This window comes from Molossus molossus, unplaced genomic scaffold, assembly GCF_014108415.1.
Source record: "Molossus molossus isolate mMolMol1 unplaced genomic scaffold, mMolMol1.p scaffold_m16_p_18, whole genome shotgun sequence".
Lineage (NCBI taxonomy): Eukaryota > Metazoa > Chordata > Mammalia > Chiroptera > Molossidae > Molossus > Molossus molossus.
Window position 1 is genome coordinate 61696368 of NW_023425353.1, and position 14131 is coordinate 61710498.

A 14131-nucleotide genomic window follows, 5' to 3' on the forward strand; every position below is an offset into this window, starting at 1 on the left:
TCTGAGACTCATCTGTGCCGACCAGTCTTTGGGTTTTAGGGTTCTGTGTCTGTGTTCCTCCAGTGAAGCCTCAGCCCCCGCTCTCCTTGGGATCCAGTACTACCACTGCCCTCTGGTCTCTGCAAGCCGAGGGGTCCAGGCTGCTAGTCTCTGGGTGCCCACATCCCCGTGGGTCCCTTACCTCCACCCACACATCTGTATTAAACACTCTTCCCCGAGTGTCCTGCTATGACTCTGCCTAATGCACCCTCCTTGCCCAGGTCCAGCCCAGAAGCTCTGCTCTCTGGAGGCAGCCGGCCTCATGCCAGCGCCTGCCACAGCCGTCCGCTCGGCACTGGGCCCTGCCCGGGCCGGGCCCGCTGACCTGCAGTGGTGCCGCCGCACCATCCAGCTGAACTCGCGCTTGCAGTCGAAGCAGTGGTTGGCCTCCGAGTCCCCGAGCCACCTCTCCTCCGCACTTAGCTTCTGCTGGAATTCCAGGGCATCTGACTTCTGCCAGAGAGCGTCCTTGTCCCTGCGACGACGCCACGTCAGGAAAGAATGGAAGGATTTCCATAAAGACAAGAGAATTATTCCTGATTCATTTCAAGACTGACTCCAAATTCCCCAAGTCAGAGAAGGAACATCCACCTTTATCTCGGAAGCGCACCCTACTCTAGGTCTCCTGTCACCATCAGTCCCAGACGCAGTAGGACGCGCCCAATACGCAGGCCTTAACTGGCGCCACACATGAAGGCACAGAGGCGACCTGGGGTGTCCAGAAACGGCTCTGCCAACTGCAGTGGCCAGTGTGGACAAGGGTGACTCGCAGTGCGGGCATCCAAATGACCGTGCCTAAGGCCACTGGGCGCTTAAGCTACACGAGCTGTCAGGATGACTGGACAGCCTGTGTGCCGAGCCCAAGGACCACGATGTGCGCCCACTCAAATCTTAAAATGTACTTGGGGCCTGGACGTTTGCATGGTTTATGGTTCAAGTAACAGCTAATCATGGCAGAGATCAAAGATGTCCCGGCCTGAAAATCTGCTGGGATGTTCATCACCCCCTGTCCCCCAAGACCTAGTAGTCACTCCAGGAGGCAAGTGTGAAAGCAGCAGGAGGCTTTTCAGAAAGGTCTGGCAGGGTCCGGACATACCTGGTACACTGGGGAAGGTGTGTACAGACTTCCTATTGCTTCTAATGGCCACTTTCGGGGGCTCGTGGCTTCTGACACGGGAAGGTTTTAATCTTTCCTAGATGGAACCCCCGCCACCATCCTAGGGTTAATGTGGCCCAGCAGCACCTCAGCCCTAATGACCAGCACCAGAGCCACGCAGGTCCTGAGGGAAGGTGGCTCCACCACTAGCCAGGGACTCACATCAACCCCAGACATTCCCCCGAATCCAAACGCCAGAATGGAACTCTGATTGGTTCTGAGCACACATGACATTGTCAGGAAGTAGGAGCTCTTCCTTGGGCCAGCACCTCTCCCGCCGGTCCGCAGCCCGTGCGTGCTGTCCCAGGAAGCCAGGCGCCCACCCTGGGAATGGGGGCGCTGCGGACCTGGGGGATGTCTGTGCTCAGGGGCCACCAAGGCCCCGAGTCCACATCTGGAAACTGATGACACGTAGGCAAAGGTTTCAAATTCCACTGCAGCTATAATCTCATATCACCGTCCTGCAACCCCAAATAAATCATCCGGTCTAACAGTGCTTACCCATGGCTACTAACACTCCACGAAAGGGCTAGTCAGAGCGACGCGGCTCTCGGCAGCCCAGAACTACAGGCCAAGGCTGTGGAGCATTGTGAGCGAGACTCTGGCCCGCTGTGGGAGGTCCGGGGCCTAGACACAGCATTTTCTCAGTAGCCCCCTGAGGTCCCAGTGTGCAGCAGGGCCGAGAGCTGCTCAACCACCCCTCTACAGGAGATCCAGGGCTGGAGAACAAGCCGATGTCACCATGGGGTGCAATCAGCAAGCTCCAGGCCATGGGAACTACCAGATGAACGACCTGGATTTTTCTGAAGTAAAAAAGAAAAAATGTTAAGAAGAGAGGGTGGGGAAACCCACAGACTAAAGGGAGCTAAGAAAAATATCACCATGCAAAGTATGGATCTCATTTAGATCCTGCTTAGGAAACACTGTAAGGCAACTGAAAAAAAAACTGACACTGACTAGAAACGTGATATTAGGAACACAGTTCATTTTAAGTGTGGTGATGACATGTGGTCGTTCAAAATGAGAGCGATGCAGACTGAAACCCTGGGGGAGGACGTGGTATCTGGGAGCAGCTTCGGAATGAGCTAGGAGTGGGGGTGGGAGGAAGTGAGGCGGGACGGGACGGGCCTCGGGTAGTGAAGTGAAGCTGGGCACAGGTGCGCAGGGTGTGCCTCGCTGTGTTGTTTGTGTATTTGAAAATTTTGTCAGAAAAAGTTTTAAAATTTTAACGTGTTTAAAAAAAATTTTTGCCAGTGTTTAAAAGTTAAGACAGTTTTGCCTTGGCCAGTGTGCTCAGCAGTTAGAGCATCGGCCCGAGGACCGAAGGGTTGCGAGTTCGATTCCCGGTCAAGGGCACGTTCAGATTGCAGGTTCAATCCCTGGCCCCAGAAGGGGGCATGTGCAGGAAGAAATCAATCTCTCTCTCTCTCTCTCTCTCTCTATATATATATATATATATATATCCCTCTCTCCCTCCCTTCCACTCTCTCTAAAAATGAATGGAAAAAAATATCCTCGGGTGAGGATTAACAACAATATTTAAAAAAAATGAATAAAAAGTTAAGCACTTAAAAAACAGAGAGCAATTTCACATAAAAAAATCAGGATTTCCCCTTCTAAGGATTAAGGCGGTAGCTCTGGGCTCGAGGCCTGTGTGGCGGCTGGCAGAGGGGCTCGCTGTGCCTCCGGGTCTCCAGGCCCCCGCGGGCTGCCTCGCACCTGAGCTGGCCGGTGTCTCCAGGCCCCCGAGGGCTGCCTCACACCTGCCTCGCACCTGCGCTGGCCGGTGTCTCCAGGCCCCCGAGGGCTGCCTCGCACCTGCCTCGCACCTGCGCTGGCCAGTGTCTCCAGGCCCCCGTGGGCTGCCTCGCACCTGCCTCGCACCTGCGCTGGCCGGTGTCTCCAGGCCCCCCGCGGGCTGCCTCGCACCTGCGCTGGCCAGTGTCTCCAGGCCCCTGCGGGCTGCCTCACACCTGTGCTGGCCGGTGTCTCCAGGCCCCCGCGAGCTGCCTCGCACCTGCCTCGCACCTGCGCTGGCCGGTGTCTCCAGGCCCCCGCGAGCTGCCTCGCACCTGCCTCGCACCTGCGCTGGCCGGTGTCTCCAGGCCCCCACTGGCTGCCTCACACCTGTGCTGGCCGGTGTCTCCAGGCCCCTGTGGGCTGCCTCGCACCTGAGCTGGCTGGTATCTCCAGGCACCCGCGGGCTGCCTCACACCTGCGCTGGCCGGTGTCTCCAGGCCCCCGCGGGCTGCCTCTCACCTGCGCTGGCCGGTGTCTCCAGGCCCCCACTGGCTGCCTCTCACCTGCGCTGGCCGGTGTCTCCAGGCCCCCACTGGCTGCCTCACACCTTCGCTGGCCGGTGTCTCCAGGCCCCCACTGGCTGCCTCACACCTGCCTCGCACCTGCGCTGGCCGGTGTCTCCAGGCCCCCCGTGGGCTGCCTCGCACCTGCGCTGGCCGGTGTCTCCAGGCCCCCGCGGGCTGCCTCACACCTGCGCTGGCCAGTGTCTCCAGGCCCCCACTGGCTGCCTCACACCTGCGCTGGCCGGTGTCTCCAGGCCCCCTCAGGCTGCCTCGCACCTGCGCTGGCCCTGATATCTGCTCCAGCCCTGGGAGAGCGATGGGAAGGAGGCGGGGCTCAGAAAAGAGGGCAGGGGCAAGGGCAGGAGGTTCCGTGAGGCAGTACCACCGCTCTTGTGGCGAAGCACAGATTCTGAAAATGATTACACAGCAACATGGAAACGCAAACCCGGGGAGCACCGGTGGGACACTGAAATCCACTCTTACAAGGCTGCCAAGCACCTGAGCAGAACCTGTATGTGAGTGGAGGTGGGGGAGGGGCAAAGGGGGGAGGGCCATTTCCCATGAAGAGTCCCTTAAAGAACATTTGCATTTCTTAAAGAAACACCAAGCTTGGGGGTGAACCTGGGCACCTGCTGACCCCTACCCGTACACTCACCTCAGCAGCTCTATCAGCCGTTCCTCCAGGTACTTCTTGGTTCTATTCAGGTCATCGAGGTCAGCCAGCATCTTCTGGTCATTCTTCTCCCGGTCTGTCACCTCCTGGCAGAGTTTGCTGCAATACTCTTGGATTTGTGTCATGGCTTTTTCAAGCTCCTCCTGGGTCCTGGAGGAAGAGTGGTGAGTTTCCTGACTGCCCACTCCTGCCAGCTTCCCCTGTGCCTCTGGGCTCACAAGGCCTCTACTGAGGGGTCCCGCTCTCTCCCAGCCTCCCCCCCACAGGGAAGGGGCCTCTCGCTACTTCCTGCTCGCAGGTGGTGCACTCCTCTCGCCCCGAAGACCCCTCTCACACACCACTCTTCACCACAACCCACACAGATGCAAGGGGCATCGGGAGCACCCCAGGTTGAACTGAACCCTGGGCAGGGACAGAGGTTTTAAAAGGAGCCCACAGAGCAAGGCTCGGGGGTTAGCAATGGAGAGTATTTGCAAAAGTAAAAGGAGTCAGGATAGAAAAGAGAGAGGGGCACAGGCTCCTGGAGGTGACCACACGGAGGGCAGTCTTCCACGTGTCTCTGTGAGTCTACACTCGGGGCCTGGTGCCAGGCACACGTCAGGCACACGGCAGGCCCTCCATCCGCACGGCCGTGTGTGCTCCTGACAGCTCAGCGGAGGGAGCTGGCTGAGCTGAGCTGCTGCCCGGCCGTGCGCCCCTCTTTCAGCTCGGCTATCCCCTCAGGAGTGGTTTTCCAAAGATGCTCTATGAACCCCCGAGCCCAGCAAGACGTTTGTAAAGCTCCAGTACACACAGGGCTCTGCAGAGATGGACTAAATGGTATCCCTCCCAGCCTTTTCAAGTCCAGTACAATGTTGTCAGCTGGTTATTTACTAGACTCTGCCCACTGATCTCATGGGTACACACACGCTGCCATGGTTTCTTCACACAATGAGCAACATAAAATCCAATCCTGGGCTAAAGGATTAAGCAATTTGGAGCAGCTAAAACAATGGCTCTGAAATCTCACAAACAGCCACTGTTACAGCATTTTAAAAAACACATCACCAACTGAGGAAGTTCTGTTTAAACCGCCAGTGAACATAGCCTGGCTCACGGCAGGCAGGAGTCAGAGAGAAGAAATGCACATCCAGGCCACTGACCGCCCGACAAGCTCAGGCTCTCCTGTGGGCTGGGGCCCAGGCCTCCAAGGAGGGTTGGAGGAGGGGTGGGTAGAAAAATAAAACCCTTGACACAGTCTGGGTGCCTGCCTTTGTGGGGGACACACATGCCATTCGGTCCTAGCATCTCCTGTTTCAATCAGGCCCCTGTACAACTAACTATCTTGGTTCATCACCAGATGTGGGCTTGTGTTCACACTTCAGGTGGCCCCAAGCCTGAAGACAAGGCCTGGGGGCTGGCCACACAGAGGCCCAAACCATAAGATTAAAAAGAAACCCCAGGGTGACAGCATGATGTGCTCTCACAGCACCAGACAGGCTGCAGGAACACAAGCCGGCCCGGGTCCCTAGCACACTCACCCGCTCAGGACCAGCTTGAGAGAGGAGAGCTCAAGCCAGCTCCATAGCGGGGAAACACGCACACGCGCACACACACGCGCACACACGCGCGCACACACACACACGCACACACACACACACCAGGACCCTACAGTAAGACAGAACACAAAACTGTCTGTCTGTATACTTTTTAGGGCAGTTGTTGAGAAAACACACTCTGGAGCCAAATGGTCTGGGTTCTAATCCTCCTACCATTGCTTACATACTGTCTGACCCTGGGAAGGTCACTTAACTCTTCTGAGCCTCATTTTCCCCATCTATACAATGGGGGTAAATAATACCATCCTCATCAGACTATTGGGAGGATTAAATGGGCAACTAGATGCACAATATTTAAAAACGGTGCCTGCTCCATTTCAGGCATTACGTGTTTCCTGCTTTTATTACCATTATTATATCCCAACTTCTTCCTGTTAGTTTTTGCAAAGCATGACATTCCTGGGTTGAAATCCGCTGTGCCAGAGATAAGAACGTGGAGTGAGGAGAAAGGCCCCGTTGCCTACTGGGCCGCGACAGGCAGCCAGCCAGGTTCTCGGTGGCATGTTTCGGGTACCAGCCCTTCTGGGGCTGTGGCTTTTCTTGAAAAAGAACTTCTCTAACTTCCGATGAGTGGCTGACTTTCTAGATGACTGCACCCAACACGCCCTTCTCTGAAGACTGCCACTGGCTGCGTGGGAGGCTGTGTCACTAACCTGGCCAAGTGCTTGCGCAGGGCGGCCCCCTCCTCGTCCTTCCTCAGCATGGCGGCCTGGCACTCCGAGAGGTGGCTGCTGGTATGGCTCAGCTTATCTCCCATATCTGCCTGGGCAGCCTGGCACAGGACACCAGGGAGGAGACACTCAGCTTGCAAAAGCATGTCAGACACCATGAGGAGACTGTTGTGCTCTCTACCCCATCTGGCTGGGTCACTTCTAACTGGAAGGACTTTTGTTTGTTTCCAAGGTCAAGAGGCCGAGAACCTTTGTTCTGTAGTTGTGGAGTGTGACACACTCTCATTTGTAATGATGTCCCTTAAGCATCAATTGCAACTGGTTGTGGTGGTTGGGGGGGGGGCAGCAGGTATCAGGATCTCGAGGGGGAGTGGGAGGGGGTGGCAGCGAGCAGGATTCAGTTTAAAAAGTCATGGCCCTGAAGCTGGTGGTTTCAGTACTGCCCTGTTCCTGCTTAGTTCAGAATCACTGACCCAGAGGGCGTCTGCAGGGACGACGAAGGACAACTTATTCCCTGTCCATAAGGCTGGGTGAAGAACACACTTGGCAGCTCCCGCCAGGTGTCCAGGAAATGAAAAAGGACCTTGATACAAACTCAGGGTGTCTGCAAAAGTGACCAATAACAGCTTCAGCTTGGGAACTGGAAGTCCTACAGGGAGCCCCTCAGTGGTCCAGTGAAACCAAACCAGATGCCCTCGCCCCTGGCAAGTCCACACACTGAGAGCAGAAATGACCAGGCAGAGGCCACCACACCGGTCTTTCCCACCCAGGTGGCCAGCTGCTGATCAGGGCTCCGGGGCGCATGCCCCTGGGCCGGGCCTACCTCCAGCTTCCGCACGGTCTCCTTGGCCGCCTGCAGCTGCCAGCCTTGGTCCTCGAGCTGGCCCCGGAGGCTCCCGCACTCTGCAGTGGCAACCTGGAGAGGGTGAGAAAGGGATGCAGATGTGGGTCCTTGCTCTGAGCCTCCCTCAGCCACATCCCCAAAAAGGGTAAAAACTAGCTACCTCTCTCTTCCCCCCAAACTTAGAATTTCAGTTCTGCAAGGGAAACAGTGGCCTTGGCCACATGAGGCTGCGGGGATGGGTGACAGGCAGGAGGCACATCTGCGGAAGCAGTGCGATAGCAGCCTAAGAGCAGAGGGTCAGCAGTGGTCTGAGAGTGTGCAGCCCTGGATACAGACAAGGGATGAGCATGGAAACCAAAGCTGTCCTCACTCAACCCCTTTCCTTTGTGCAGCATCAAAGGCACATGGTAACCACTGTTCTCACCTATTCCAAGGGCCCTGTGATAACTGAGTCAGTTCTCCCAACTGCACCTGCTACCAGAATGGCCCCTTGAAGGGACCGAAAAGCCAGACACAGGACTCGAGGCCCAGAAGCTGCTGGCATTTTGAGGTAGGTTACAGAGACTACAGCAGGAGTCGCAAACTCACATGCCTCAAAGGGCTAGGTAACTCCATAAAGAATTGCAAGGAAAATACAGAGGAGGCGTGTCCCCTTTAATGTGGGCAGCCCCACTCAGCTCCTGCGACTGCTGCAACATTGGGGATGGGGCACAGGCTTGAAGATCTTTCAAGATTTCAAAAGGAGCACCGAACTGAATTTGTAAACATCCTGCTCTTTTAATTAAAACAAAAAAAAAACATCACCCTGGTCGGTCTGCTTCAGCGGTTAAGAGCGTCAGCCTGCGGACCAGAGAGACCCAGGTTCAGTTCCCGCTAGGGGCACGTGCCTCGGTTGCGGTTTGTTCCCGGCTGTGGTTGGGGTGGTGTGGGTGGAAACCACTCGATGTGACTCTCACATTGATGTTTCTCTATCTCTTCCTTCCCCTCCCTCCCGCTCCAACTGAAGATAAATGCAAAAATGTCCTCAGGTGAGGATAAAAACAAATAATTCTGTGTGGGCCAAATTTGTCTGCAATGGCCTTGAGTTTAGACTTCCGGGCTAAGGCATCACTCCCCAGTGTTCTGCCCCTGGCATGTTCCTGCAGAGAGGATGCTATGAGCTATGACGGCGGGATGGGACTATGTTTGCCTGGGCCCTCAGGACATTCTTGGACCCTCATGTGCCATGTGACTGAAGGTGCATCCTATCCCCTCAAGAACCCACCAGGTCCTGCTGCAGGAGACAGGTGCAGCCTGATGGCCAAGGCTGTGATTACCTTCAGTTTACTCTGGTAGTCCATGATCTCAGTGCTCAGCTGGAACTTGAGGGTGTCAAGCTCCTGGTGTGCAGTCTCCTGAAGGCTCTGGGCCCGCTGCTCAGCCTGGGCCAGCTGGGCCTGCAGGCCAGGCAGTGAGCTAGCTGCCTCCTCGGCCACCTTCAGCTTCTCCTGCAAGCTCTCCTTCTCTCGCTGCAGCGCCTCCACCTGGTGTTCCAGGCCCTCTCGCTCCCTTGCAGCTGCCTCTTTGGCATCCTGGAGCTCCTGAACGGTGCAAGCCAACACCCCGTCCATTCGCTCTTTCTCTGCGGTCAGTGCGCAGACCTGGATGCCGAGCTCGGCTGTGTCCGTGTTGGCCCGGTGCAGCTGCTCCTGCAGCTCAGCATGCTCCAGCTGGGATTCCTGGGAGCTGCATTTGGCCTGGGACAGCTCCTCCTGCAGGGCCTGGAGTTCCTCCATCCTCAGACAGGCCTCATGGGCCCTCTCCTCCTGCAGGGCCCCTTCCTGCTCCGAGCACTCCAGCAGCTCCTGGACATGGGCCCTGTTGAGGGCTTCATTCTGCTCCTTCAGCTGCTGCACAAGGGCCTTGTGCTCCTGCAGAGCTGCCTCAGTCATGCTCAGCTGGCTCTGCACCTTCTCTTGGTCACCCAGGGCTGTCTGCAGCTTGGCCCGGAGGTCCACCACCTCGGACTGTGCTCGCTGAGCCTCCCCATGATGGACCTCCAGCTGCGCCTGAGATAGGGCCAGCTGGGCCGCTAGCTCCTGGGATGTATTTTCTGGAGGTGGGCTGGGACCCTGCTGGCCCTTTTCTGCTGTGAGGGTCTTAATCAGCTGGGTCTGCTGCTGGCACTGGCTCTCCAAAGCCTTGAGCTCTCCATCCCGAGCCTCTGTCAGCTGCCGGCACTGCTCCATCTGCTCCCGCAGCTGCTGGCACTCGGCTTCCTTGCTCTGCAGGGCAGCCTGCTTCTCTGCCATTTGGGTCCTCATGGTCTGCTTGGCCTTCACCACAGCCAGGAGGCTAGCCTCCATCTGGTCACCCATCTGCCGGATGCTGGCTTGCTTAGACTCCAGGGAGGCCAGGGAGCTCTGGATGGCTGCCTCCCTCCGCTGCAGTGCCTGGTAATCAGCCTGCAGAGCCCGCAGCTTGTCCTCCAGGCGCTGGTTGCGGGCAACCATACTCTGCAGCTCCTTCTCCAGCTCCCTGTTGGCCTGCTGCAGCTCCTCCTCCCGCTCACCCCCTTGCTTCTTGGAATCATCCATCGGTCCCTCCTGCGGGCCTGTCTGCTCCTCCGGTGTCTCCAAGGCCTGTTGCAGGGGGGAGTCCTGCGGGACCAGGGCCTCTCTCTTCTCACCTGCCACGGGCAGGCCTGGGCCTAGCTCCCCAGCAAGCCGCTCCAGCATCCCCACCTTCTCGTTGAGGTGGTCTTTGTCCTGGATGAGCTGCTTCTTCTGCTCCTCCAGGTCACTCACACGCTGGCTCACCTGGGCCAGCTGGGTCTCCAGGAGCTGCAGCTGCCGCATCAGGGACCTGGCCTCCCGCTGCAGCAGCTCCTTCTCCTGGCGCTGCCGCTGCTCCTCTTGCCTCACCTCTGCCAGCTCTCCCTCCATGGTGCTCAGCTGTCGCTGGAGCTGGGTTGCCTCCTGCCTCTTCCCGGACAGCTCCTCCTGGAGTGAGGCCGTCTCCTGCACGAGGCGCTCCAGGCCAGCCCTCGCCTCCTCCTTCAGTTGCAGCTCCTTGGCCAGCTGCTCCAGCTTAGTGCTCTGCTGCCTATTGAGCTCCTGGACCTGGGTGTTCTCCCGTTCTAGGGCTTGAAGCTTCTCCCCCAGCTCCTGGATCTGCAGGGCTGAGGCATTGGGGATGAGCTCTTGCTGCCCCTTTGTGTCCAGTGCCACATCGGCCTTCTGCTCAACTGTGCCCGATGGATTGGGGACATTAGCTAAGAGCTGGTTCTTGCTGTCCAGTGAGTCTCGTGTGGCCTCCAGCTCCTGCGCCAGGTGCTGCAGCATGGACTCCAGCCGTTGCAGGGCTGAGTGGTCCTCTCCCTCCTTTTCCACGGCACCCAGCTCCAGGGCCTGCAGGCACTGCTGCAGCTCCTTCACGGTGCTCTGTGTGGCCTGGGTGACTTCCCATTGCTTCTGCAGCTCAGCCATCACGCAAGTGAGGCGAACCTTGTCCTCGGCTGCAGAGCGACCCCTTTCCCTCTCCAGCTGGAGCTGCTCTCCCTGCGAGGTGACAGCTGCCCTCAGCTCCTGGTTCTCTCTGTCCAGCTGCTGCAGGCGCTCCTGCAGCTGCTTCTCCCGCACCTCCAGCTGGTCCAGCTCCACCCGCATCTCATCGAAGCCCTCCAGTGCCTCGCTGTTCAATGGGCTGTTCAGGTCAAAGCTGGGGGCCATTTCCTGAGTCTGGGGTTGGGGGGAGAGACAAACAAAACAAGTGGCTTTGGGATGAAGCTACAGAGCTCTTTGGAAAAGCTTTAATGAGGACAGAAGTAAAGACATAGCAATTACATGACCGAAGGTTAGTCCATCGAGCTATTCAGAGGAGGAGACCCCGCCCCCACAGCATCTGTCAGAGCACAGCCCGAAGACCAATGCCACACACGTGAGCGCCCGAGACTCAGGACCAGTATTTCCCATTCAGCCTCCAGTAGCTATGATAACATGATGACGCTGGCTGCTAAATAACTGACGTTATATGTAAACTACTGTTCACCATTGCACTTACCCACAACTCCTGCTGTGATTAGACCACAAAATAGGGTAAAGAGTTAGTCAATTTTCGACTCTTAAAGCTGCTTATATTGATTGTTTTAATTTTGTTTTGTTGATAAATTTCAGTGTTCTTTCCCACAAAACTATATACAGCTATGACTCATTCACATTTCTAACAAAACCAACCAAGATAACACGACCGGCCTGAGTAGGGTACAGGTGCTCCCTCATTCAGTCCCACAACCACCAGACACTGCAGTGACTGTTACGTCCCCACCGTGTGGATGGACGAGCTGGTGCTTCCGGAGGATCAGCTGTCCTCCTGGGCACACCGCTGGCAGGCAGGAGTCGGGATTTGACTCTGCCGCTTTTACCCACAATGTTAAATTGCTGCTTTTCAAATAAAAGCTTTTATAGGAATTTACTTTTTAAGAGGCCTAAGTTCTATTTGGTCATAAAAACCTGGCCTCTAGAAAATAGTGGGTCTGACAGGGTTTGTGCTCTGGTTGGAACAACAGGTGTTGGAGAGCATCGCCCTGAGCTGCGAGGGCGAGGTCACACCCTCGCTGACACTAGTGAGGACGTTCCCAGCCTTCCTGGCATTACCTGCAGGTAGCTGCTCACCAAGCTGCTCATGCTGGAGCTGCGGCTTGGGGGCTTCCAAATGTAAGCAGAAGAGCCGGGGGCCAGTGTCCTCCTGCGGGGCCAGAACAGACATGCCTGGATCAGAGCAGGAAGTGCACACACACACTCATGGGAAGCGATGGCCATGTCCTCCCAGACAGGGTATAAGAAGGCAAAACCCACGTTTCCGCCAGAGAGCACCTTTACGTTGGTCTGTAGCAAACAGTCTCCACTGCTAAAGTTGAAACATGATAGCTTTCTTCCCAGTGCCAACAAAGAACAAAGTGAACATCGTGTTTCCCAATTTTTGTTTTAAATTTTCCTGAACTTTTGGTGCCTGCCAGTCTGCCTGCTAATGAGGAACAAGGAGCCGTCCACGTGGTAAACAAAGGTCACGCTGTGCTTGGGGGCTCACGGTCAGCCCGCCACAGGCCTGCTCCTAGCTCAGGTCGCTGCACTGGACAGTGTGGATACAGAATGCTCCCGCGGCGCAGAAAGTTCTGTTTAACGACCGAGAACCACAGACTGGCATGGTAATTCCCGTTTAGTTGGAAGAGTGCAAACTAAACACATTTTTACTTAAGCAGAATCTTCTTCTTAACCTACAATTATTGCATTTTAAAACTTGTCGGTCTCCACAGCCCAGCAATTCCACCTCTCGGCATCTACCCTGGAGGGTCACAGACGAGGCCTGGGGGTGTTCTTGGCAGCACTGTCTGTGATGGGGGGGAAAGCGGCCTGGCCCTGTGTCACGGGGGCAACAGGCAAACTGTGTCTATTCACACAGAGGAAGATTCCACGCCGTGGGTTGGCAATCTTTTCTCAGAAAGGGCCAAATGTGCCCTGGCCGGTTTGGCTCAGTGGTTAGAGCGTCGGCCTGTGGTCCAGAGAGACCTGGGTTCGGTTCCCGCTAAGGGCACGTATCTCGGTTGCAGTTTGTCCCCGGCCCTGGAAGGGTCGTGTGGGTGGCAGCCACTCGATGTGTCCCTTTCACGTCGATGTTTCTTTCTCTTTCTCTCTCTCTCTTCCTCTCCCTCCCTCCCACTCTATCTGAACAAAAAATGAAAAAATGTCCTCGGGTGAGGATTAAAAAATAAATAGATAAATATATAAAACTGTGTGTGAGTGTGTATCAGTTATGGATACATGCATAGTGAAGTAATTCTTGCTTGAATTATCGATGGACTCTAAAACTAACAGGCGAGAGATTAAGAGAAAGAAGATAACCTAATCTCAAAGCATTTTAACCACAATGGGAGAAACAGTCTGTTTAGCAGAAACTCGGCCTCAGCAAAACGATTGTGGCTAACAGGCTTGTAATGAAACCAACCAACACCACGTGTCCCCAGACAGAATGCGCTGAGAAGGACATGCCACCTGAGGTGTTCCTGCCCTAACTGCTCACCCTGAATCGAATGAGGAAACACCAGGCAAACTCCAATTAAGGAACATTTTACAGAATACCCGATGTGTACTTCTCGAAACTGTGTATGCGATGAAACACAGAAGCGGAGACACTTCCAAGTGCGAGAGGGCTGCTCCACGTTAGAGACACGATGCTGAACTGCACCACGTGATATAGGACGTTATTGGGGTCATTCTTAGTATTTAAATGAAGTCTGTGAATTAGATAGTAGCGTTGTACTGAGGGGAGTTGCCTGATTTTAATCATCGAACTGAGGTTATATCCTTGCCCTTGGGAAATACGCAATGACACTGTCGGAAGATCGAACCGGTGCCTTCCTCTCCGACGGCTCAGGAAATAAACCAACAAGAGAAGAGGACAGAGCACTGTGGTAAAACATGACCACTGGGGAGCCAGGGTGAAGGACAGATGAGTACTCTGTATACTCCCGTGGCTGTTCTCTAAGTCTGAAATAACGTCTAAATCACTAAGTGTGGAGAAAGGGATGAGTGAAGTAAATATGGCAAAATGTTAGCTATTAAATCCTGGTGGTTGGTACGTGGGGGATCATTATACTCAGTACTGTTCTCTACACAGAAAGCATATCCTAGTACAAAATAGGAAATTTGACATTTAAAAAGCCTTATTAACAGAGAGTGAAACAAAGATGCTGGATGTGAGTGAGCCTGCTGCCCCAGCCCTGCTGCCCCCCAGCTGCGTGACCTTGGGCCAGTGGCTCCTCTCTGAGCCTGTGTCCTCCGCCCCTCCCTCCTGGGGCAGCTGTGAGGAT

At 55.6% G+C, this 14131-nt stretch overlaps 1 protein-coding gene across 3 annotated transcripts in view; it reads right to left on the reverse strand.

Annotated features, from left to right (window-relative positions):
* FYCO1 (FYVE and coiled-coil domain autophagy adaptor 1) overlaps nucleotides 1-14131 on the reverse strand; it is a 73116-nt gene that overhangs the window by 36847 nt on the left and 22138 nt on the right. For all 3 annotated transcript variants that reach the window (XM_036266555.1, XM_036266556.1, XM_036266557.1), the window contains exons 7-12: nucleotides 11919-12009; nucleotides 8601-11003; nucleotides 7264-7356; nucleotides 6423-6541; nucleotides 4154-4321; nucleotides 365-514 (exon numbers count right to left, since the gene is read on the reverse strand). In XM_036266555.1, the coding sequence (XP_036122448.1) occupies nucleotides 365-514; nucleotides 4154-4321; nucleotides 6423-6541; nucleotides 7264-7356; nucleotides 8601-11003; nucleotides 11919-12009 (3024 nt within the window). The remainder of the gene's footprint in view (nucleotides 1-364; nucleotides 515-4153; nucleotides 4322-6422; nucleotides 6542-7263; nucleotides 7357-8600; nucleotides 11004-11918; nucleotides 12010-14131) is intronic.